The sequence below is a fragment of the Phaseolus vulgaris genome, chromosome 8 (genome assembly GCF_051622355.1).
Source record: "Phaseolus vulgaris cultivar YP4 chromosome 8, ASM5162235v1, whole genome shotgun sequence".
Lineage (NCBI taxonomy): Eukaryota > Viridiplantae > Streptophyta > Magnoliopsida > Fabales > Fabaceae > Phaseolus > Phaseolus vulgaris.
Genome location: NC_143505.1, coordinates 35,308,419 through 35,332,903, shown reverse-complemented (window position 1 = coordinate 35,332,903; position 24,485 = coordinate 35,308,419). Strand labels below are relative to the sequence as shown.

General features: G+C 36.4%; 1 protein-coding gene across 21 annotated transcripts in view; it reads left to right on the top strand.

The window, feature by feature from the left end:
* The window catches only part of LOC137824063 (ABC transporter B family member 26, chloroplastic), a 36,631-nt gene extending 12,357 nt beyond the window's left edge, over positions 1 to 24,274 (top strand). For 3 of the 21 annotated variants that reach the window (XM_068629499.2, XM_090293806.1, XM_090293810.1), the window contains 9 exons: positions 5,968 to 6,178; positions 6,263 to 6,336; positions 18,126 to 18,182; positions 18,260 to 18,334; positions 22,847 to 22,921; positions 22,989 to 23,270; positions 23,400 to 23,461; positions 23,546 to 23,606; positions 23,875 to 24,274. In XM_068629499.2, coding sequence (XP_068485600.1) covers positions 5,968 to 6,178; positions 6,263 to 6,336; positions 18,126 to 18,182; positions 18,260 to 18,334; positions 22,847 to 22,921; positions 22,989 to 23,270; positions 23,400 to 23,461; positions 23,546 to 23,606; positions 23,875 to 23,949 — 972 coding nt within the window. In that variant the 3' untranslated portion in view covers positions 23,950 to 24,274. Of the gene's footprint in view, positions 1 to 176; positions 267 to 5,967; positions 6,179 to 6,262; positions 6,337 to 9,491; positions 12,263 to 18,125; positions 18,183 to 18,244; positions 18,335 to 22,846; positions 22,922 to 22,988; positions 23,271 to 23,399; positions 23,462 to 23,545; positions 23,607 to 23,874 lie in introns of those variants that run through there. The other 18 variants (XM_068629495.2, XM_090293808.1, XM_068629502.2 and 15 more) reach the window with 14 other exon arrangements.
* Positions 24,275 to 24,485: the final 211 nt, after the last annotated feature.

Below are 24,485 nucleotides of genomic sequence, written 5' to 3'. Positions count from 1 at the left end.
ATTTGGCCCTTGTTAAATACTGGATTTGAGGCAATATGAAGGGCAACTTGCTTGTCTCAAATGAGAATTAGAGGGCTTATCACAAAGTAAAATAACTTCTCTTGTCTTCTCCCCACGACTTTCCGGTTTCTTCCAGTGAATGTCTTGATCAAATGGGCTTTTGATTTTTCGGACAGGTGGGCTTGAGCTTTCTGGGACAGGTTTGCTTTAAGCTCTCTTGGACATGTTTAGTTGGGCTCTCTCGGACAGGCAGATGTACCTGCAAGGTGCTCTGATGATAAAGTCCGAATCAATTCGATTAAGTTATAATTTCTCTAAAAAACACTACTTACCTGTTAATCAAGTCACATACTGCTTGTTATTGGGCTTTATCAACTTTATTGAGCTTTTACTTTTTATACCTTATATTTGTTGAGTGCATTCTTAATATTTTGGGCTTATCCATTGGGCTTTGGTACAATATCAAGGCTGTTTTATTCTTTTATCTTTTTCTAATTACATTTGACTTTTGTGAGATAACGGTGTCTCGACCTTTCGACCAGACCTTTCAAATATTATTAATGAGCTTTTCCTGGACAGTACAAGAACCTTTCCAAATATTAGATCTTTAGGAAGCTGTGTCGTCCAAATAAGTTCACAAAGGGCAAAAGTCATAGATTTATACTTCGCTTCCACACACTCTTGCCAATGCATTTTGTATTGGAGATCCCATATCGACTAAAGATTAAGACATTTCATAGAATATAAGTGGATGCAAACCTCACCTTATAAGCCGGTTTTATGAGGTTAGTTAGGCTTAATGTTCACTTCTTAATATGACATAAGAGTAGGTGAGAAACATTTATATCCTTTTAGTGATCTAGTGAACCCTAAAAAGCACATTTGTGTGACTTAGGAGATAATTTATCAAGACCATGACTAAAGTTATGAACGAAGCATGTGGACCCAAACACTTTGGGAGGTAAAGAGTGGAGAGGATCATGTGGAAATAAAATAGAATGATGAATTTTGTCATCTAAAACTGAAAAGATGACATGCAATTACTGAGATAACATGCACTAGGAACAACATCACCCCCAAAAATGTTGAGGAACATCACCATGGATTAAAATAGTACGAGTTGTTTCAACAAGATGTCTATTCTTGTGCTCAACTATCCCATTTTGTTGAGGTGTATAGGCACATGAAGTTTGATGAAGAATATCTTGAGAAGCCATAAAATTTTTAAAAGAACAAGAAAGATACTCACGTCCATTATCACTGCGCAAAATTCAAATGGAAATTCCAAATTGTTTTTTAATTTCATTTCAAAATATTTGAAATATAGAAAACAACTCAGAACGGTTTTTCATTAAGCACACCCAAGTACATCTTGAATAATCATTAATAAAAGTAACAAAATATTGAAATCCTAAATTAGACTTAATTCGACTTGGTCCCCAAATGTTAGAGTGAACTAAGCGAAAAGGAGATGAAGCACGTTTTGAGACACTACTAGGAAAAGAACTACGAATGTGCTCTCCTAACTGAGAACATAAAGAACATTATTAATAGATAAAGAAGGAAAAAGATTAATTGTATCAACACCATGTGATGGTACCCTAAATCCATTTACCATGGTAATCAAAGGTAAATAACCCATAGTAGATAGGGAAGAGAAAAAAGGTTGATTACCAGTAATGTAATCTATGACACCTGAATCTAGAACCCAAAGGGCCAAGGGAAGTAAACTGAGTGAGGCCAACAAAAGATGTACCTGAATGTGCAACAGAAGCAGTGAAACCTGGGTTCTGACGATCCTTATACCATTTAAGAAATTCATTGAAAATAGCAGGCTGGCCTGGGGTATCAAATGAAGTATGGTCCACAGTAGAAGGTTGCACATGAGCAATTTGGGCAATCACAATAGTTTTAGGAGGACGACCATGTAAGGCATAACATCTGTCAATTTTGTGGCCAAGTTTGCCACAATGGTATCTAGAGCATAGGGTTAGGGTTCAATTTTTATTGGTGAACCCACTGTTCATTGTTATTTTCCAGCCACCGCCCCGCTGCCTCATCGGAGCCGCCACCACTGATGTCACCTCGCTTATTGCTTTTCGAAGAAATCAAGTTGCCACCAATAAAGACACATTATTCGGAAGTGAATCTCTTATCAGTTTGAGAGCCTGCCCATTGTACATCTGAGTATCCCACGACTCGAGTATGATTATTGTGTTCATATATCAAATCTTTTATCGAGGTTCATTTATTGTACTTTAGAATGCAAATAGAAACATTCCAATGTCCTGTACATGGAGAGTTTAGAATTTGACTTACCACATTGACCATAAAAGTGATGTTTGGATGAGTGACTATGAGGTTATTCAATTTCCAAACCAATCTCCTGTACTTTTCAGGATACGAAAGTGACTTCCCCTGACTTAGTAGAAGTTTAGCATTGGGATCCATAGGTGTGTCAAGGGACTTGGAATTCATGAGCCCACTCTCCTCTAAAATATCCAAAGCATACTTTGTTTGAGAAATTACAATTCCATTGTTGGATTGTGCTACCTCAATTCTCAATATGTATTTAAGTTTACCCAGGTCCTTTGTCTGATAATAATGACAAATGTGTTGTGTTATATGTAATCACTATCTCTAAGAACAATGTCATCCTCATACACTACCAAGTAGATACACACAACCCTCTGAATTACAATAAAACACAAAATGATCAGCTTCACACCGAATAATACCAAACTATTTAACTATTGCACTAAATCTCCCAAATCATGCCTTGGGAGGTTGTTTAAGACTATATAATGGTTTGCGAAGATGACATACCAAGTAGGAGTCCCCTTAAAAAACAATACTAGGTGGTTGCTTCATATACATTTCCTCCAACAAATCATCATGTAGGAAGACATTTTTTACTTCCAAGTGATAGAGAGACAACTGTTGAAGAGTAGCCATAGCTAATAATAATATGACAAAGATCTTCTTGGTGATAGGAGCGGTGTCACCGTAATCTAGCCCAAAGATTTGAGTATAACTTTTAGCAACTACATGAGCTTTGACCTAGTTAATAGTGTCATCAGAGCCAACTTTGACTATAATTGCCTATTGATAACCAAAAACAAATTTCCGAGGAGGTAAAAGAACAAGATTCCAAGTACCACGGTTCTAAAGAGCATACAGTTCATCAAGCACGATCTTTCTCCAACCAGGGTGGGTTAAGGCATCACCTACAATTTTAGGAATTGAAATAGAGAAAATGCAAGATAGACAAGTATAAAGGGATGGAGACAGCCTGTGATAACTTAGAGTGACATAATTACAGGAAATATTATGAGTAGAGTGTGTACCTTCACGAAATGTAGTTGGGAGATCAAACACAAAAGGAGGGGACAAAAGTGCAAGCATTGAAATAGAGTCAGAAAGTTGGCCCAACGGGAAGACATAAATGTTGTCAGTGATGATAAACTCGGAGAGGAGGTGTGGGAAGATGGTGACATTAGGAAAGACTAAATAACAATAAAGTGAGGGTGATAAACATTTATACTTTTTTCGAGACAAAGGTTTGCCTAACGGGACACCTTTGTGAGACTAAATTGACATTTTTATCAAGGCTAGTACTAAGATTGTCAAGAAAATAGGTAGATGAAAAGACTCAAGGAGTGAAGTGGTGGAAAGGTTGATGAAGGGACAAAATAGAGTGAGATATTTAGTGCTTGAGGATAAAAGAAGGCACGTGATTGATGAGAGATAGCATGTAGTGAGAACATCACCTCAAAACTGTAGAAGAACATCACTATGAAGTAAAGAGTGAGTTGTTTCAATAAGGTGTCAATTCCTACACTCTGTCACTTCATTTTGTTGCGGCATGTGGATAGGATGTCCAAAGAAAAAACCATGAAAGGAAATGAAAGTCTTAAAGGCATGGAAAAGGTATTCATGAGCATTATCACTATGGAAAATACAATTAAAAGCACCAAAGATATTTTTAATTTCATTATAAGGAATTGAAATATGTAAAACAACTTAGAATGATTTTTCATTAAGAACAACTAAGTAATTGAGAATAAACAACAATGAAAGTTACAATGTATTGAAATCCTAAAGTAGACCTAACATGACTTGGTCCTTGAGTGAACTAAAGTAAAATGGGACAAAGCTCATACGAGGATACTCTTAGAAAACAAACTATGACTATGTTTTCCTAATTGGCACGATTTACATGACAAAGTAGATAACTGAGACAGACGTGGTACAAGGTGTTGAAGTATGGTAAAGTTAGGACGACCCAATTGAGCATAGACGAGAGAAGAGGAATCCACCATCGAGCCAACATGAACAAATGTCCATTGTAGATAAAGGTCGTTAGACTCACATTTGGTGTTAATCATCCATTATGAACTCCAATCCAATAAGAAAACATAATCTTTAGTAAAATAAATAACACAAATAAGAGAACAGGTGAGGCGAGCGAGACATAATAAATTAAATGGAGACACGAGGACATAATGACATTCTGAAGGGAGAGAGAAGATGGACAGTACCACACTCATGAGAGGAGGCGCAGGAGCCATTAGCCATAGTAATAGAAGGTAAAAGGCAGAACTTGATTTTGTCTTCCCCAAGTCAACATGTTCAGTTATGTAATTAACTCAATGATCCATGAAATTGATTTTAACCCAATTCCTCGACAAAAAAAAATTCCTATAAACTTAAAGGGAGAACTTGATTCCTTAGTGGACTTTGTCAAGCAATCAACACTAAGGAAAAGGACTTATAGCTGACATGGTAGTTCCTACCCCTGTTCCTGGTTTTAGATTATACCACAATTCTATTTAGATCCAAATTTGTAAAAGGGTTTTCAAACTGCAATTAAAATTATGAAATCATGATTTAATTAGCTAGGCCAAGCAAGCATTAAGAACAAAGTAAAAACAATTAATCGATTCACAAAATAATGTTAGAAAGTAAAAGATATATTACGAACCGAGTAGCTACTTTAACCTTTACAATTAAGGTGTTTAGTACCTTATGGCTTCACAATGACACAAACTAAAGAGAAAAACTAAGAGCGCACACTACACAAATATTCAAATGTATGTTTCTCAATGACTTAAGATTAAGTCTACCTAGGATGATTTGCAAGGTTGTCTAGCCCTAAATTTATAATGTTTGGAGTTGGGAGTACACATTGCCCTAATTGTTGAAAAACTCGAGAGTGTAAGCCATGTGCCTTTTGCTTAAGTGATAGTTCCTTGCTTAGGCTGCTTGGGCAAGAATCTTGGGTCATATATGGGCCAAATCTTCTCCTTTTCATGCAAAAATAAACAAAAGTAACTAAGCATAAAATTAGAATAAAAAATAATAAAAATTAAATTTGAACAAAAAACTATCAAAAAGACATCATAAAAAAATATTAAGTGCTGAAATGTAAGCAAAAAATAGGGTTAAAATATATCAATATTTGACACTTTGTTAGGGTAGATTTTAGGATCTTGTAGGTAAGTTGGGAATGATTGATCCTCATTTATCAACTTGAGAGGGAGTATTGTAAATAGCAGATTATGAGGATAAACATATTTTCAATATCTCCATAGTGATTAAGGAAAATATCTTTAGAATCTTCTTATTTTTTTCCAGGATATTTTATTTCGTTATTTGAAAGGATTTGAATATTTCAAATAATGAGAATGTAAGTGGTGTGATTGTTATCAATAAAATAGTTCTTTATTCCCTTACGTAGTTCAAGTATTCTAAACACCAAATTCTTGTAACATTAATACAGTTACATCAGATAGTTGTCAGAGTATTATGTTGATCTTGGGTACTTTATAGAAGATTTTTTAACTTAGGTTTTTCATAAACCGACCAATGTTTGCAATTTTTTTATGCTTTTCCCATTTTTCGAGGGATACTATATAATAGAAAAATATCAAATTAATATTGTGTTCGTTAAATTACAACTTGCAGATATTTGCAGTGCTGTTGGTAGGTTTATCTGTTCTCAGATGTCATGTAACTGTAGAACAACTTACCAAGTATGTACTGTACTGTGAGTGGTTGATTTATGCAACGTGGAGGCTGACAAACAGCTTAACATCATTGCTGCAGTCCATTGGAGCATCTGAACAAATATTCCAACTGATTAATCTTTTGCCCAGTGATCAATTCTTAGCCAAAGGCAAGTAACTGTTGGTCTACAACTCCCGTTACTCCTCAAGTATAGAGTTTTCTATTGTTTAATTGGGCTTTTCACCTAATGCAGGAGTGAAGTTACAGAGGTTAGCAGGGCATATAAGGTTTGCAAATGTAACATTTTCTTATCCAGCAAGGAGTATGGTATGTATGTGTTTTTGTTATATTTTGTCTTTTGTTCTATTTGTTATAAGAAGCATGTTTAGCTTTACTCACTACAGCTTGATAATTAAAATGCATATATGACTGTTTGCAATTTCCAGGACATTTGATGTCACTTTAATTAAAAATTAGTTTTGTGTGCATTTAATTACTTTCCAAAGCAATGAATAGAAAAGTTCATTGCATTTGACTATTTAAAGCAACAATTGGTGATTATTGTTTGCTTATTCTCAATGTTATTCATGTAGTTTCCACGAGCTTAAGCACCGTCCAAATGATTTAGTTATGAGTTCACTACTAATGATTTTAATGCTTTCTACATGGTAAGCCTTTTATGTGTGGGTGGGTATGGTAGTAGCAAGGAAGTTATGCAAGGCCGATAAAAATAACAAGTGGCAATGGGAAATTGGGAGGAAAGAGAAGGATTTTATAGAGGGTGTGTGTGGCAAGCTACTACGTTGAGAGTGAAGAAAATTTGTGTCAATATTGGTTAGACCGAGAGAAGAAGGAAGAAGGAAGAAGCAAATCTTCCCTAGGAAAAGAGTTCTCTAATTTTTGTTATTTGTTTGTTGGCTAATATTCATCTTGCAGCAAAGCTTTATACCATTAATTTCACTCTAATTTAGTGTCGGTTACTTTTATTTTACAATTCCTATTCTAGTTCCTATCACTACCGTAAGCACTTGTACATGGACTCACATTCATTGTTAATCATTAAAATCATTATTCATTGAAAGTGTGTTGCATTACACATATACAACTTATTTACAACTCGGGAATCAAAATAGTTAAGCTTATTTTTTTATTTCTGGGAACAATTTTGTTGAGTTACAAGTATGTGATGATTGACTCTAAATCATGATCGTTGATGAAGAGTGCAAAAGATTGTCTACCAGGGGATCAATAGTGTTAAGTCTAGATAGACTGTCTGACACATTATCATCTAACACATGAATTATGTTTAGGTTTAACTCTTTTTAGTGGTTTTCTGCTATTCCGTTTCTTAGGTTCTATATATATAGAAACTTTATGTGTATAGATGATACACTGTATCTTGTAATAATTCTTTGTGTAGAACCAATTGTTGGAGAACATAGAAGTAGAGTTAGAGGACGAAGACAAGGCTTTACTACTTCATATCCCCTTGCCGAAGGCATTTAAGCATTTTAAGGATGTTTTGTAATTCAGGAAGGAATAGACCATTACGTTGGAGGAGGTACAAACTTCAATTATGACTAAGGAGCTACAAAAGCTTTAAAAGTCTAAAGAAGACGATGGTTGGTTGAGTTTGAATGTTACAAAGTCAACAGGTAGAGAAAAAGAAGCCATCAAAGTGTTCATCTAATAAATAGGCAGATATTGAGTGCTTTAACTTTCACAAGAAGGGTCACTTCCAGTCAAATTGTCTGGGGAGAAATGAGAAAGCCAAGAAATCTCATTTCAAGAAGGAATTCGTTGATGCTGCGATAGTGTCTAATAGCTATGAGTCTAAGGGGAAGTGTTGGTGCCATTTACTTCTGATGCACAGAGAAGTTGGATCATGAGCTTAGGATGCATTTATCACACGTGTCTTATGAAGGAGTTCTTTGATACTTTGGAATTGAAAGGAGAAGTGGTTCTTTTGGGGAACAATAAAGCTTTTAAGGTGCAAGGTTATAAACTATACAAAATTTTGTTACAATATATATATATATATATATATATTTTATTTGGCTTTGTTATTGTTAGATATTATTAGATATTATTTGATATTATGAGATATTATAGATATTGTTAGATATTTCATATTTATGTAATGGACTTAGTCCATATGTTTATTTTCCTATATAAGCATAACCCTATGTGTTCAATATACACAAGGGATTTACCCTATTATTTATTTTCCTTTAATACGGTATCTAGAGCATAAGGTTAGAATTTAGGGTTCAATTTTTATTGGTGAACCCACTATTCACTAGAATTTTCCAGCCACTACCTCACTAGAGCCGCCACTGCCTCGTTGGAGCCGTTGTCAGATCCTCGCCGGAATCTCGTCGGAGCCTTTGCCGGAGACGCTGCCGGAATTGTTGTCGGAGCCTTCATCTTTGTTGCTGCCGCCAATTAACTGGTGACTGGATTTGTCCTTATCTTCCATGGCTTCTTTCGCTTCCGCTGCCACTATGGCTTCTTCCGCTGCCGCTACCACTGTGGCTTCTTCCGTAGTCATTATGCCGGATCCATCTATTTATACTAATTACGTCAATGTTCATCTTTCCATTGACAAATTGGATGGAACCAATTATGAAACTCGGGCATCAGATATTAAATTATGGCTTGAGTCAAGGTTATGTTGATCATCTTACTCATCCTACTGTTGCTGAAAATGAGGTTTCCCGTTGGTTGAAAATTGATGCTCAATTATGCATTGTTATCAAATCTACCATTCACTCATCTTTAAAACAAATTTTTCGTACCTATGAGACATGTTCAGAAGTTTGGGAACAAGCAAAATTATTATACACCAATTATACTCAACGTCTCATGTTGATGACTCTTCTGCTTTAGTCTCTCAGCATAATGATTGTACTCGCCCTCACAAGCTAGGCAAAGGGCGTCACAAGTGTGACCATTGTGGCAAACTTGGCCACAAAATTGACAGATGTTATGCCTTACATGGTCGTCCTCCTAAATTTGTTGCAGTTGCTCAAACTGCCCCTGTGCAACCTTCTACTATGGACTATACTTCAATTGATACCCCAGGCCAGCCTGCTATTTTCATTGAATTTCTTAAATGGTATGAGGATCGTCAGAACCCTAGTTCCACGACTTTTGTTGCACATTCAGGTACATCTTTTGTTGGCCTCACTCACTCCACTTCCCTTGGCCCTTGGATTCTAGATTCAGATGCCACAGATCACATTACTGGTAATAAATCTTTTTTCTCTTCCCTATCTTCTACGGGTTATTTACCTTTGGTTACCATGGCCAATGGATATAGGGTACCATCACATGGTGTTGGTACTATTCATCTTTTTTCTTTATTTATTGATAATGTTCTTTATGTCCCTGGGTCTCCATTTAACTTATTATCCATTAGTAGTCTCACTCGTTCCCTTGATTGTGTTATTTCTTTTAAGAAAGTTTATGTTACTTTACAGGACCGGAGTTTGGGACGGATGATTGGCACCGGATGTGAGTCTCATGCACTTTATCAACTACAAATCTCTGCACATGTTGGCGCGATTATGGATTCTCCATCTCTCATTCATGCTCGGTTGGGTCATCCTAGTCTTGCCAAGATGCAACAACGTGTTTCATCTCCTTTTGCCTTAGTTCACTCTGACATTTGGGGACCAAGTCGTATTAAGTCTAATTTAGGATTTCAGTATTTTGTTACTTTTATTGATGATTATTCAAGATGTACTTGGGTATTTTTAATGAAAAACCGTTCTGAGTTGTTTTCTATATTTTCAAATATTTTACAATGAAATTAAAAATCAATTTGGAATTTCCATCCGCAAAAGTGATAATGGACGTGAGTACTTTTTCATTCTTTTAAAAATTTTATGGCTTTTCATGGTATTCTTCATCAAACTTCATGTGCTTATACACCTCAACATAATGGGGTAGCTGAGCGCAATAATAGACATCTTGTTGAAACAACTCGTACTATTTTAATCCATGGTGATGTTCCTTAGCGTTTTTGGGGTGATGCTGTTCTTAGTGCATGTTATCTCATTAATCGTATGCCATCTTCAATTTTAGATAACAAAATTCCTCATTCTATTTTATTTCCACATGACCCTCTCCATTCTTTACCTCCCAAAGTTTTTGGGTCCACATGTTTTGTTCATAATTTTAGTTTTGGTCTTGATAAATTATCTCATAAGTCACACAAATGTGTCTTTTTAGGGTTCACTAGATCACAAAAAGGATATAAATGTTTCTCACCTTCTTTAAACCGTTATTTTATTTCAGCAGATGTCACGCTCAGTGAATGTTCCCTTTACTTTAAGTCTTGTCCTTCTCCTTCAATTTCTTCATCTAATTAAGTTAATATTCCTTCTGTTGTGCCTAGTGCACCTAACGATTCACCATTGCCACCAACTCTTCAGGTGTATAGTCGTCGTCAAACATCTCATTGTCCATCAGCAGACTCTATTTTGGTGGCAACACCTCATCTCCCTCCGGCTCCTACAGTTGAACCTGACCTTCCTTTTGCTATCCGTAAACGTATACGTTCTACCCGTAATCTCTCTCCACATTATACTGCTTTGAGTTAGCATAGGCTATCTCAACCCTTTTATACCTGCCTTTTGTCTATTTCTTCCGTATCCATTCCAAAATCTGTAGGTGATACATTAGCTCATCCTGGTTGGCGTCAGGCCATGCTTGATGAAATGAATGCGCTTCAGAATAATGGAACTTGGGAACTTGTTCCTTTACCATCTTGGAAATTTGTTGTTGGTTGTAGGTGGATTTTTGCTATCAAAGTTGGTTTTGATGGTACTATTGATCATCTCAAAGCTCGTCTTGTGGCTAAGGGTTATACCCAAATTTTTGGTTTAGACTATGGTGATACTTTTTCTCCGGTGGCAAAGATGGCCTCTGTTCGCTTATTCATAGTTATGACTGCTCTTCAACAATGACCTCTTTATCAATTGGATGTCAAAAATGCTTTTTTAATGGGGATTTGCAGGAAGAAATTTATATGTAGCAACCTCCCGGTTTTGTTGCTTAGGGGGAGTCTTCTGGATTGGTATGTCGTCTTCGCAAATCCTTATATGGCCTCAAGCAGTCTCCTAGGGCTTGATTTGGAAAATTTAGCAATGTTGTTCAACAATTTGGTATGACTCGCAGTGAAACAGATCATTCAGTTTTTTATCGTCACTCGAGTGCTGGGTGTATCTATCTTGTAGTATATGTTGATGACATTGTTCTTACAGGCAACAATCACCATGGCATCTCACAAGTAAAATAACACCTTTGTCAACACTTTCAGACCAAAGATCTTGGGTATTGAGGTAGCACAATCCGAATACTGGTATTGTTATCTCTCAAAGAAAATACGCATTGGATATTTTGTAGGAAATTGGGTTGATGAATTCGAAATCTGTTGATACACCCATGGATCCCAATAAAGAAACAATCGGTTGAAGCCACGAAACAACCGATTGTTTGGCTTGACAGTTAAGTCAACCAAACTAAAACAGTTTTTAACCTTTTCAAAACTTCTAAGAGTAAAACAACCGGTTGATTCGACAAAACAACAGGTTGTTTTTCACTTAGTTAGAAAAACACTTGATTTCAAATAGGTTTAAATCACATCAGTTTTAGATTCAATAAAGGAGTGGATCACATTCTATTCTACCCAGATCCATCCCAGAAACAGCAGCAACACCAGCCTTTCATCAAACACTTAGATTTGGATTCTTCAAAGCACATGATCACTCTGGATCAACAATCTCCCCCTATTTGATGAAAACAAATCCCAGGTTGCTTGTGTTGATCTTGATTGAATCTGAAACCGCACTTGCAAAACAAAAAACTATCCAGAGCATCTCTCATAGCAGGTTATGATCATACATCAACTAGTTTTCAGCATAAATGAAAAAGTAGAAAACCAACCATAACAAACAACTATACCAGACAAACAACCGGTTGTTTTCTCGATTCAATCGGTTGTTTTTATCAGCAGAAGCAAAAACATCTTAAAAATAGAAATTAAAGAGTTATAACAGTTTGTAAAGCAACACAGAAACCACATTCTCCCTCTATTTGTCTTCACAAATAGACTTTAGGAAGAGATAAAAACAGAATAGTCCAAAATAAAACAATACAAACATGGAAAGAACAATAAAGACTTGATTTCTCAGCTTCACAATCGGTTGTTTCGTGATATCAACCGATTGTTTTTCTTCAATCTTCTTTCCCATACTGCAGCTCAAACAACTGATTCTGAACAGCTTCAATATGTTCATCAAGGGTCTGGAAACGTGTATCCATGCTTTGAAATCTATTGTCAAAGTTCTGAAAACTTGTCACACAAAGATCATGAAGATTCCTTTGGTTTTCAGCAAAGCCATCTAGCCTATTCACCATGTAGCTCTCAAAGGAAGATATTGAAGGAGTCCTATCTCCTTGATGTCCAACACTTGTACCAACACCAAAATCAGTAGCAGGTTGTTCTTCATCTGGAACATCCATACCAGCACCTTCAGCAACTTCTTGATCTTCTTCACCAAGTTCAGCATGAAAGCCACTTGAAGAACCATCATGTTCACTATCCTTACTTACCCATTTTCCATTGATCTTGGTAAAACCCATCTTGCTTTGTGATCCATTGTTCACTTCAAGTGTTGATTTCTCCAACTCAGATGTTTCATCCTCAAGGTTCACTTCAAAATAGTTTAAGAATTTAGAAATCAAGATAGCACAAGGATAATGATAATCACTTAACCTTATAGATTTTTGCATGTGCTCCTTGATGATACGAATCCAATTAATCTCGACTGTGCTCATTATGTAGTATATGTAGACATGATCTTCCTCAGTTAGAACAGAATGGTTGCTCTCTCTTGGTGTTAGAATCCAAGTGACAATAAGAGCCGACAACCTTTCATTCAATTTCAAAACTCCAACCGAGCATGTTCTTACTTGTGCATGAGGATTCTTCAAACAACTTTTGTAATATTGAATTTTGTTGAAGTCTTCCACCACACCAATGTTTCCTTTGTTGATTTTCAAGCCAACATACTTTAGGCCAGTCACAACTGCCCAAACTTCATGAGTGATCTCTATATCGACACCCTTGACATGAGAAACAAGATTGTTACCTTCAAACTTTAAATTGATGTAGAAAACCCGAATAAGATCCGAATAAATGTTCCCTTTCATCTTTAAGAACCTTTTCAGCAGTTGTTCTTTAAGAAGCCTTCTCACATCATCCATCTTTTGACTCTTCAACCAGCTAAAATTGACAACTTTTGGGTTGTTTATCTCTTTTCTACTTGTTTCAAAGCGATATTTCTCAATCAATTCATTGTCTCCTGAAATTCAGCCTTCAAGATGTCCTCCCGATCTTACAAATCTGGTTTCAATCCTTTTTGATGATGGAGGATTGGAATCCATGAAACCAGAATGTAAGAAATCAGAAAAACAGAGGAGGATATGAGATGCAGTAAGAGATATGCCAATGGGTTGTTTTTGTGTAGAAAAACAGCTGTAGATGGTTATATAGCAAAACAGAAATCCTCTTTGATCCTTTGACTACAGTGGGTTTCAGTCTTCAAGAAGAGGAATCTGGTCGAATCTTGCATAGAACCACGTCAGCCCTTACCAGAAAATCACATGGTCAGCACATGTTGATTTGACTAGTCATAAAGGCACTTGAATTTCCAAGATATGAAATATATTCCTTTTATGACAAGAAGCAACTTTCTTCTGAACCAAATCAGGCTTCATGACTGCTTTATTGACTCATAATCCCCTTAAAAAGAATCCTGTAATAGATAGAATGCATAAAGAAATTAAATCAATTTTTATGCCGTGCTGTCGGAGAAGAAATAATCGGTTGTTTCTAGAAAACAATCGGTTCTTTTTCTGCAACATCAACAATGTTCAGGATTTTAAAACAAAAACAGAGAGGAATCAAAATGTAATTGCATACACACATAGATTAATATTTTAGCATGAATTTATAACAAATAAAAAGAAAACAAAGACAAAGAAGGTATTATCCTTTTGTCATGAAGTCCCTTCCATGAGTCATTTATTTATGATCAAGAGTGCTTCTTTTGGCTTTCAAGGCACCTTGAGCTGGAACAAAATCTTAATTCAGTTCCATACAAACTCCTTGTCTTCCAAAAGCTTGATCAAATAACTCAAGACTTCATGGTTCTCTTAGTATCCCTGCAACACAATAAATTCAAGCAACAAGATTTGGTCCCCTTATAAATGTGGGTCCTTTTGATTCAGCTTTATTAATGGGATCTTCAGAACTTTTGAGAATCCATCTCATAATACCTTTAGGAACAAAATATTTCCTAATTTTACAGAATCTAATTGAGTGGCCTCTTTTCATGCAGTAAAAACATGTAACAACCGGTTGTTCCGATCTTTCTATCGGTTGTTTTTTTGGCACTTTTGGAAAAGGCTTTGAAATCCCATTTTTCTTGTTTTGAGGATAAAACCCCAAACTAGATTTTCCAAAAACACATTTTTGGGATGCCAAGACAGTTTCAAAGTTGGATTTACCCTTTGAAAGTTTATCCACAGTTCTTACAAGATAGTGAACCTTACTCTCAAGAGTTTTACAATTTTCACAAATTTTAGAGTTACACAAATGAGAAGAATTTTTGCAATGCTTTTGAAGATTTTCAAAATCAGTTTTTGACTTTTCCAATTCTTCTTCAAAAGTCTTGACTCTATTTTCAAGCCCGTTATTCAACCCTTTCAATCGGTTGTTTGAAGAGCCAATCGGTTAGCTTCTTCATGAGTTTTTTTAAAAGCTTGAAGTAATTAACTATAGTTTTCAGTATTTAAGGAAGCACAAGAACTTACACTGCTTGAGCGGCTTGAATCATCATCTCCTTTTGCCATTAAACACAAATTGACCTTTTCATCTTCACTTGATGAAGAGCTTGATGAAGAGACTTCATTTTCATCCCAAGCAATATAGGCTCTTTTTGATTTCCCTTTCTTTTCCTTATTGCTTGACTTCTTTTCCTTGCCTTCTTTATTTGGGCAATCAGCTTTTATATGCCCTTGTTTTCCACAACCAAAGCAAGTATAATTGTTAGAATTGAGATCACTAATTTTCTTGTTTCCATACCTTTCTTTGTTGGATTCTTTGTTGCGGTTTCTCTTCAAGAATTTGCTGAACTTTTTGGACAGCAAGCTAAGATTTTCTTCCTCACTTTCATCACTTGAGTCTTGCTTATTCTTGTGCTTGACAACTTTCAAAGCAATGTTCCTTACATGCTTATCTTCACTTTTTGAACATAGAGTCTATTCATCTCCAACTCATATTCTCTAAGCTTTCCAAACAAGGAAGCTGTAGTTAAAGATGTCAAGTCCTTTGATTCAGAGATAGCCGTGACTTTAGGTTGCCAAGATCTATCAAGACACTTGAGGATCTTGATGTTTAACTCCTCTTTGTCAAAGGTTTTTTCCAAGACTCATTAGATGGTTGATGATGTGAGTGAATCTCTTTTGTACTTCAGCAATCGGTTCTCCCTTGAGCATTCTAAACATCTCATACTCTTGTATTAAAGTATGTTTCCTTGCTCTCTTCACATCATTTGTTCCTTCATGGGTGACCTCTAGAGTATCCCACATTTCCTTAGCAGATACACATTGTGAGATCCTGAAAAATTCATCCGAATTCAAAGCAGAGGTTATGAAGGAGCGTATTCAGTTGAAAAACATTTAAAGCAGATTCAACAATCAAAACTTAATTCTGTTAGGATTTTCAAAGAAACAATCGGTTGAATCCACGAAACAACCGATTGTTTGGCTTGACAGTTAAGTCAACAAAACTAAAACAATTTTTAACCTTTTCAAAACTCCTAAGAGTAAAACAAGCGGTTGATTCGACAAAACAACTTGTTTTTCACTTAGTTGGAAGAACACTTGATTTCAAAAAGGTTTTAAATCACATCAATTTTAGATTCAACAAAGGAGTGGATCACATTCTATTCTACCTAGATCCTTCCTAGAAACAGCACAACACCAGCCTTTCATCAAACACTTGGATTTGGATTCTTCAAAGCACTTATCACTCTTGATCAACAATGTGATCATAAGCTGAAGGAGTAACACCCTCTAGAACCCGAGAAGGTAATCTATTAATCAAATAAGTGGCAGTCAGGACTGTTTCCCCAGTAAGATCTAGGAACAAATGTTTGGAAAAGTAAAGCTCAAGTAACCTTAAGGAGATGACAATTTTTCCTTTCAGCAACTCCATTTTGTTGAGTAGTCTCTTAATTGGACTTTCAAATTGTGTTTGAACTATTCTGTAAAAAATTATAAACAAGTGAAAATCTTCAGACTTATCTTTCATGAGAAGTGGACTTTAAATCTAACTCAACCCCATAAAACTGGCTTATAAGGTGAGTTTTGCACCCACTTATGTACAATGAAATCTCCTCATCTCTAGTCGATGTGGGATTTCCAACACACCCTCCTCACGCTGAGAGTGACAACTCGTTTGTGGGACAACATATTATGGGTGGTCCGATAATGGCCTGATAACGGGTTGTTTGATAAGCCCAACAAACTCTCGCTAGGATAGACTAAAAAATGGCTCTGATACCAAGTTGAAAGAAATAGATGAAATATATTTTTGAGATATATTTACATATATGATTATAGTCTCAATTTATAGACGGTTTACAACCTAATTAAGGAAAGAAATAATAGGTAATGAAAACACGAAATAATAAGTAATTAAGGTTATACAAATCAAATCACTAAAAGATATTAAATTTGTCCTAATAAATAGAGAATGAAATTTGCACTTAATTACGAAATAATTATCTCCTAATTATGCAACAAGATTGGACATAGAAACTTGACATTTGTCCATTTTTAATTATTTAATTTCTACAACTTTAACAACTTATGTTTTGTAACATTTGTATGTAGTTGTTTATTTGGGATACTTTTAACTTGTACAATTTTCATTCACTACTAAATGTAGTTATTTTATTAAGATTGTGGACTTAAGTACATGATTAATTATATTAGTGAAATATTTTTTTCATACAAAGTAAACTCGTATTCTTACGACGGAGCTCCCACAAGTTTATGTAGACTCTGGATTTGATAACCTTGGTGGATGCAGTTGGTTGTACAAAATGCTTTCCGATCAGATGAGTCTTCAAGATACATTTTATCAGAAGAGACGTTGTTTACTAGCAGAGAAGACTATATTAAAGCTACGCACTTTATCCAATTGCATGTACCACCATGAAAAATGTATTAAACGCTAGGCACGTTATCCAATTGAATGTACAACCATGAAAACTAGAAGCGCATATACCATTAGACGACCTTATACAACAAGATAATATTCTACTGAACCAATTTTCAATAAAGTGACATTTTTTAAACGTTTGAGATATGGCAAAGATATCTGAAACACTCAATTGAAAGTGAAAATGTATCGGAATTGAAAGTGACAATTTAAAACATTCATGAAATACTCTTTAATCGGCGTCACTCCAAAAGAAATAGGAAAATGTATCGTTCAAAGCTGCAACACATCTGACTTTGGTATTCATATATCTGTGTTTTGTAATCTAGTTATGTCCTCAAGATGGATACGTTTGCTTCAAGAACATATCAATGTATCATAGGTTTTATCCATGTAAACTTCTTGCAACTCACCACGAAATAAGACATTTTTAATATCCAGTGAAGCAGTCAAAGGAAACAAAACAGAGGAATATTGTGACTGAAACTGCTTTTTTTAATACACAACAGATGCGTGTTTATATAGACTTATTACATTAATTATACATAGGGGACATTATGTATTCTTTAAAACTGCTATTGTTATTACAATAAATTCAGAATATTATATTCTGATTTTCATCAGTATGCACTGTACTTGTCACAAACAATTTTTTGTAATCGAGTTACTGACATTGTAATTTGTAATATGACGTCCATATATACCTTCTCCATATGATTTATTACCTTGCATCACTTTTACTACTCAATTCTTAGGCATGACATATTTGTTTCTTATTAATTGTTAAATTTCATTCTTTCCTACATTTGATCAGATGCCTGTTCTAGAACACTTGGACTTCTCCATAGAGGAAAATCAAGTCATTGCCATTGTAAGAATTTTCTTAATTCCTTGTGATTAAATGTTGGGGATTCTAAAATATTAACTGGACAGCTCTACCTTGCCAAGGTTGGTCTGAGTGGTAGTGGGAAGAGCACATTACTCAACCTTTTACTTCGTCTCTATGAACCTAGTAGTGGTCAGGTAAATAGTTTATATCTTTTAGGCCTCGTACATCAGAAATTAAATTTATATGAATATCTGCGTGCTCATGCTCGTCATCCACTACTTTATTAGTTGTGTTTGCTGGAATCATGTTTACTATGCTTCCCAATGCCTATAAATGTTTTATATACATTTTTGTAGTAATAAAGAGCAACATATTTTACTAGAACTCTTTCCTACTTTATTGACACAAGTTATCAGCTTCTTGCATTTTAATTTCTTGAAGCAAATCCAGTGAAGTCACGGTCTCGTTAAATGATTGCTCCTGAATTGGAAAACCCTTGTTTTTAATATTCTGCACCATTGAGATAGTGACTACTACGGACTAGAAATGGCACATTTCAAAGCATATGAGTTCATGTTAGCGATAGTTAGTTAATGGAAATAGACTCAATAAAGCCGTGCATTCTGTGTTACGGATAGTTGGAAATGAAGGTTACATATTTCACTTGTTATGTATTGATGATATTTAATTTATTCTTGGCATATTTGATCTCTACATATGTGAGTGAGAAACATGGGGCATTACAATTCTTTAAATTAAATACTTGGGCAGGAATCCTTCTCAGTTCAGGGGAATGGGATATCAAGATTCAAAGAGAAAATGAAACTGCTTAAGTCTGATCTGAAAGTGTGGAACAGGGAGGTTTTTGGGAATCTTCATACTACGAAGAGTAGGATTCTACAGGAGTTGGAGGTTTTAGACGGCAGAGACTGTAATGGGGGTCTAGAGGAAAGCGATAGAATCAAAAGAATGGAGCTGACAAGCCATTTGGTAAAGAATGATAAAAAACTTGAGTCTCTTATGTGCCAAAAGGCTAGAGCAAATTGGTTTAAGAGTGGAGATTTGTGTACTAGGTTTTTTCACTCATCTTTGAGGTGGAGAAGACTTAGGAATGAAGTGAAGGGTGTCCAGGTGGGGGACCGATGGTGTGAGGAACCGGGTACAGTTCGGCTGGAGGCGAAAAAGCTGTTTGAAGCCAGGTTCAATGCTACGAAAGATCTAGGGGTGAGGTTGGATGAGGTTGAGTTCAAGACTCTAACCTTAACGGATAATGAGGGGCTGGTGGCCGGTTTCACTGAGAAAGAGATTAAGGATGCTGTGTGGCAGTGTGAAGGATCTAAGAGCCCAGGCCTAGATGGGTTCAATTTTAATTTTATCCGGAAAAGTTGGGACTTTGTGAAAGAGGAGTTAATGGTAGCAATGGCCTCTTTTCAAGCGACAGGGAACATCCCGAAGGGATGCAATGCCTCATTCATTGCGCTTATCCCGAAGGTGAGGGACCCCGCTAAGCTGGAGCAATACAGACCCATATCTTTGGTGGGTGTCATTTATAAAATCATTACAAAGGTGTTGGCTGGCAAATTGAAGAAGGTGTTGCCTGCGATTATTGACGAAAGCCAATCAGCGTTCCTTAAGGGTAGAGGGATCTTGGATAGTGTCCTGATGGCTAATGAAGTGGTGGAAGACCTCAGGAAGAAGGGGAGAAGCAGTATTTGCCTAAAAGTGGACTTTGAGAAGGCCTACGACTCAGTTAGATGGGATTTCCTTTATGATATGTTACACAAATTGGGGTTCCACAATGTTTGGATTTCGTGGATCAGAGGGTGTCTGGAATATGCTACTGTGTCAGTCTTAGTGAATGGGAGTCCTACGGAGGAGTTTAAACCTTCTAGAGGGTTGCAACAGGGTGACCCGCTGGCACCCTTTTTGTTTATAGTGGTAGCTGAAGGACTTGCAGGGTTAGTAAGACAAGCTTTGAAGGTTAATTTGCTTACGGGCCTTAAGATAGGAAGGAATGAGGTGGAGATGTGTATGTTACAGTTTGCGGACGACACTCTTTTTTTGTGTGAAGACACCTTTGGAAATGTGCTAACCTTGAAGGCCATTATGAGGGGCTTTGAGCTAGCCTCAGGTTTGAAGATCAACTTCCACAAGTCAAGGTTAGCAGGCATTAATGTACAAAGCAGTAAGATAGGGTGTTTCACTAAGACGTTGATCTGCATTCAGATGGAAGTACCGTTCAAATATTTGGGTCTGGAGGTGGGAGGGAACCCAAGAAAGAAGCAATTCTGGGAACCAGTTATAAGCAAGTTGAAAGCAAAACTCAGTGTTTGGAAGGGGAGATTTTTATCCATGGCAGGGAGGATATGCCTAATCAATTCTGTTCTAACCGCAATTCCTTTGTATTACCTCTCTCTTTTCAGAGTACCGGCTTCGGTGTGTAAAAGGATTATTAGTATTCAAACAAGATTTTTATGGGGCTGGGGGAAACTAACCAAGCCAATTGCTTGGGTTAGCTGGAATGATGTTTGCAAACCAAAAGAGGAGGGAGGGTTGGGGTGTAGAGATATACGCTTGTTTAATCAAGCTCTACTAGCCAAGTGGAGATGGAGGTTTCTTTCGGAGGAGAATGGAAGATGGAAGATGCTGTTGGATTCTAAATACAACCTTGGGGATGAAAACAGTCAAACACCTGTCAAATATCAATCTTGGTGGTGGAGAGACCTCGCTAAAGTATGCAAGGTTGGTGGTGGAAGAGGGTGGTTTCAGGAAGAGCTAGGTTGGGAAGTAGGTTGTGGTGACAAAGCAAAGTTCTGGGAGGATGTATGGATTGGTAGTGTCGATCTTAAGTCCTTGTTCCCGTGCTTATACTCTTTATCTTTAAACCAAGGTAAAGCAGTGGGGGAGATGGGTGTATGGGATGATACGGAGTGGAGGTGGGACTTGAGGTGGAGGCGTGACAGATTTGTATGGGAATCCTCTCTGGAGAGGGACCTTATTCTGCTTCTATCAAGGGTCATTATGAGAAAGAATGTCCAGGATATCTAGGTTTGGGGGAAGGAGATACCGGGGCTGTTTTCGGTGAGCTTGGCGTATGAGTGTCTATCTAAGCATGGTAGAGGGAACAATGACGAAGTGTTTAAGCTCCTGTGGAAGGTGAAGGCCTTTCCAAATGTATTGGTAACTGCCTGGAGGGTGTTTAAGGGGAGAATCCCCACTAGAGTGAGTTTGAGCCGGAGAGGAATGATGTTGAACTCAACAGTGTGTCCCTTGTGTCTGCTACAGGAAGAGACCTGTCAACATCTCTTCATGGATTGTAAATATGCTCAACAGGTATGGTCTCAATGCCTTCAGTGGGTAGGCATTTCTTTTGTTGAGCATCATGATCTTAAGCGGCATTTCCTAAGTTTCCACTTGTTTCAAGTTAGTAACAAGCAGAATAAGATCTGGAAAGGGGTCTGGGTTAATGTTATTTAGAAGTATATGGGACCAGAGGAATCTGATTACCTTTCAGCAAGGGGTAGTAGATGCAGAGGAGATATTCCAGAGGGCCCAACTTAAGTCTTGGTTTTGGCTAAAGCATAAAGCCCATTCGTTTTCTTATTCTTTTACAGATTGGGTTTTCAACCCAATTATCTGCATTAAAAGCTGCTAATGTTTCCTGGTTTTGGGTCTCCTGAAGAAGCTGGTTTTTCTGGTTGGTATCATGTGAAGGTTATGGTTCGGTTGGAACCTGTGATGGTGATGGAGTGAATCCCTTAGGGGTTAACTGCTGTTACCTGTATTGGGGTTGGTCTTCAATCATCTTTTGCAGGAACACGAAGCATCTTAATAAAGGAGTCATAACATGGGAACAACTGTTTTGTGGTGGCAGGGTGGTCTTCCTGCAGTTTCTGGAGTCATGGGGCGTGCTTAGATCAAGGTTGGATGCTTTGGAGGGGAGCTGAGGTTGGGTTTGAGCCACGCTTTTCGGGGGGTAGAGATAGCTTGGTTGAGGAATGTGAAACTGTGGCAATGAGTAACCAAGGCGTTATGTCGGGTTACGTAATTGCTGTTTGGTGTAAAGGTGAACTGGTTGGACTGCTATAATTCGTATGTGTAGGAGGGGTCGGTGAAGGAATGAAGGTTTCAATTGGAGAGGGTGTGATTAGAAGGGTGCCGTGGGGAGCAGCTTGGAAAACTGGTGAAGAGTGTTAGGATTTTTTAGGTGTTGCTGTGCTGTTCTTTGGAGTGCAGTAGGGTGTTGGGTGCTGTTATTTTATTGGTTCTGTCATTTGGTTCTTTTATAAATGCTGGTTTGGGTTTGGCATTCCCTTTTGTAGGCTTAGGTTTTTGGTTATACTTTCTTTTGTGGAAGTGTAACTTTGTGGTTGTGGTACACGGGTTGGGATACCCCTTAAGTATCCCCTTAATTTTATTCATTTATTGCTGATAAAAAAAAAAACTTGGGCAGGAGGAGTGAAGATACAAAGTGCAGACCATAATAAATCCTAATGAGTGAAAATTGCATAATTTTTACATTGACATAATAAATCCTTTCCTAGTTAATAAATCTGAATAGTGCGTACTTTTTACATTGGCACAAAACCTTGGCATCTTGATCTTTACCTATTACTGATTTGGAATGTGATAATATCAATAATGTGTATATACATGTTCTTTTCACGATCATTTCTTATGTAATCTACATCTACATTTATGTACAGATATATATTGATGGATTCCCTCTTAGAGAGTTGGATATCCGGTGGCTGCGTCAGCACATTGGATATGTTGCACAGGTTAGACAACTAAATTGTAGTTCACTCAGTTAAAAGCACGTTTTCTGAAAATTAGTATTTCAAACAGGAATCCCATCTCTTTCATATGGACATCAAGTCAAACATAAAGTATGGTTGCCCCGGGAACATAAAACAAGAAGATATTGAACGGGCAGCCAAAAAGGCCTATGCCCATGATTTCATTTCTTCTCTTCCTAATGGATATGAAACGCTTGTTGATGACAATGCACTTAGTGGTGGACAAAAGCAGCGAATTGCCATTACCAGAGCCATTCTTAGGGACCCTGTTATAATGATACTTGATGAAGCAACCAGTGCTCTAGATTCTGAGTGTGAGCATTATGTCAAGGTATATTTCACAAATTCTAGTTTTTGAAATTTAAATGTCATTTTCATTTCTTGGTCAATCTAATTTCTGTATTTATCTAAGAAAATACAAGTCTGCAATTGTTTATTTGTGATGTAATTCTTATTTCAGGAGTCACTGTATGCGTTAAAAGATGAATGTAAAAGAAGAACCATCATTATCATAGCTCATAGGTGAATTCTTAACCACCTTGGTTCTTTCTTTCTTTCTTTCTTTAATATATAAGATTAGTTGCATATAATCACTGAACTTCACAGGCTTTCTACTGCAAAAGCTGCTGATAAGATCTTTGTTATGGATGATGGTCGCATCATTGAGGTGATTTCTAGTTGAAGTTAGTTACTTTATCTTGTCATTTATGAAATTGATTTTAAGTGAAGTGATAAGTTTGAATTCTTAAATGATAAGCAAGTTTGGAGGAAATCCCTAAATGTTTTTTATTTAATGCAAAAGCTATCTTAAGACGCTTTAACTCAATAAATTTTGGAGTCAACAATTTCTTGAAGACCAAACATATGAACATTTCAACAAGCAGGTAGCCGGCCCAAGGCGAATGCATAATCAATTTTTTATTCCCTCTTTTCAGATGGGAGATCATGAAGGTCTTATGCTCAAGGATGGACTCTATGCAAAATTAAATAAAATTCAAGCAAATATTTGACTTAAATTACGTTTGGGTTTTCAGTGATGATGAAAAAATAGGACTGCAATTTAAAGTTAAACAAGCCCTAAGGTGGAACACTTAAGAGTCTGTAAGCCAAATGTTGAAGAAAACACAAACATGTGAAAAGCATTTGAAGTGTTTCACCTAATTTTGAAGGTTCCTGTCCTACTGGTTTATAGGCTCATTCAGTGAAAAGTTACAATGAAATTTGTTTCCATTTAAAATATTGATCAAAATAGAAGGTGATTTATGAGATGTGGAACAATTAGATATGAATACAAGGCTTCTATAGAGAAGCTAATATAAATTTTGTCCTTTCTAATTCTTAGTTGTTTTTCTTTGTACATATGTCTAGCTTTTATTTTATCTTTTCTTATTCTAATTTTTATCAATTCTTTGTTTTACATTTTGTCTCTTTAGGTAGACCTGAAATAAATGTATTGTTTGTATATGTTCATACTCTCTACTTTGATTTAGGTAAGGAAAAGAAAATAGAAGAAATATTCATTTTCATATCATTTGCCTTCCTTTTT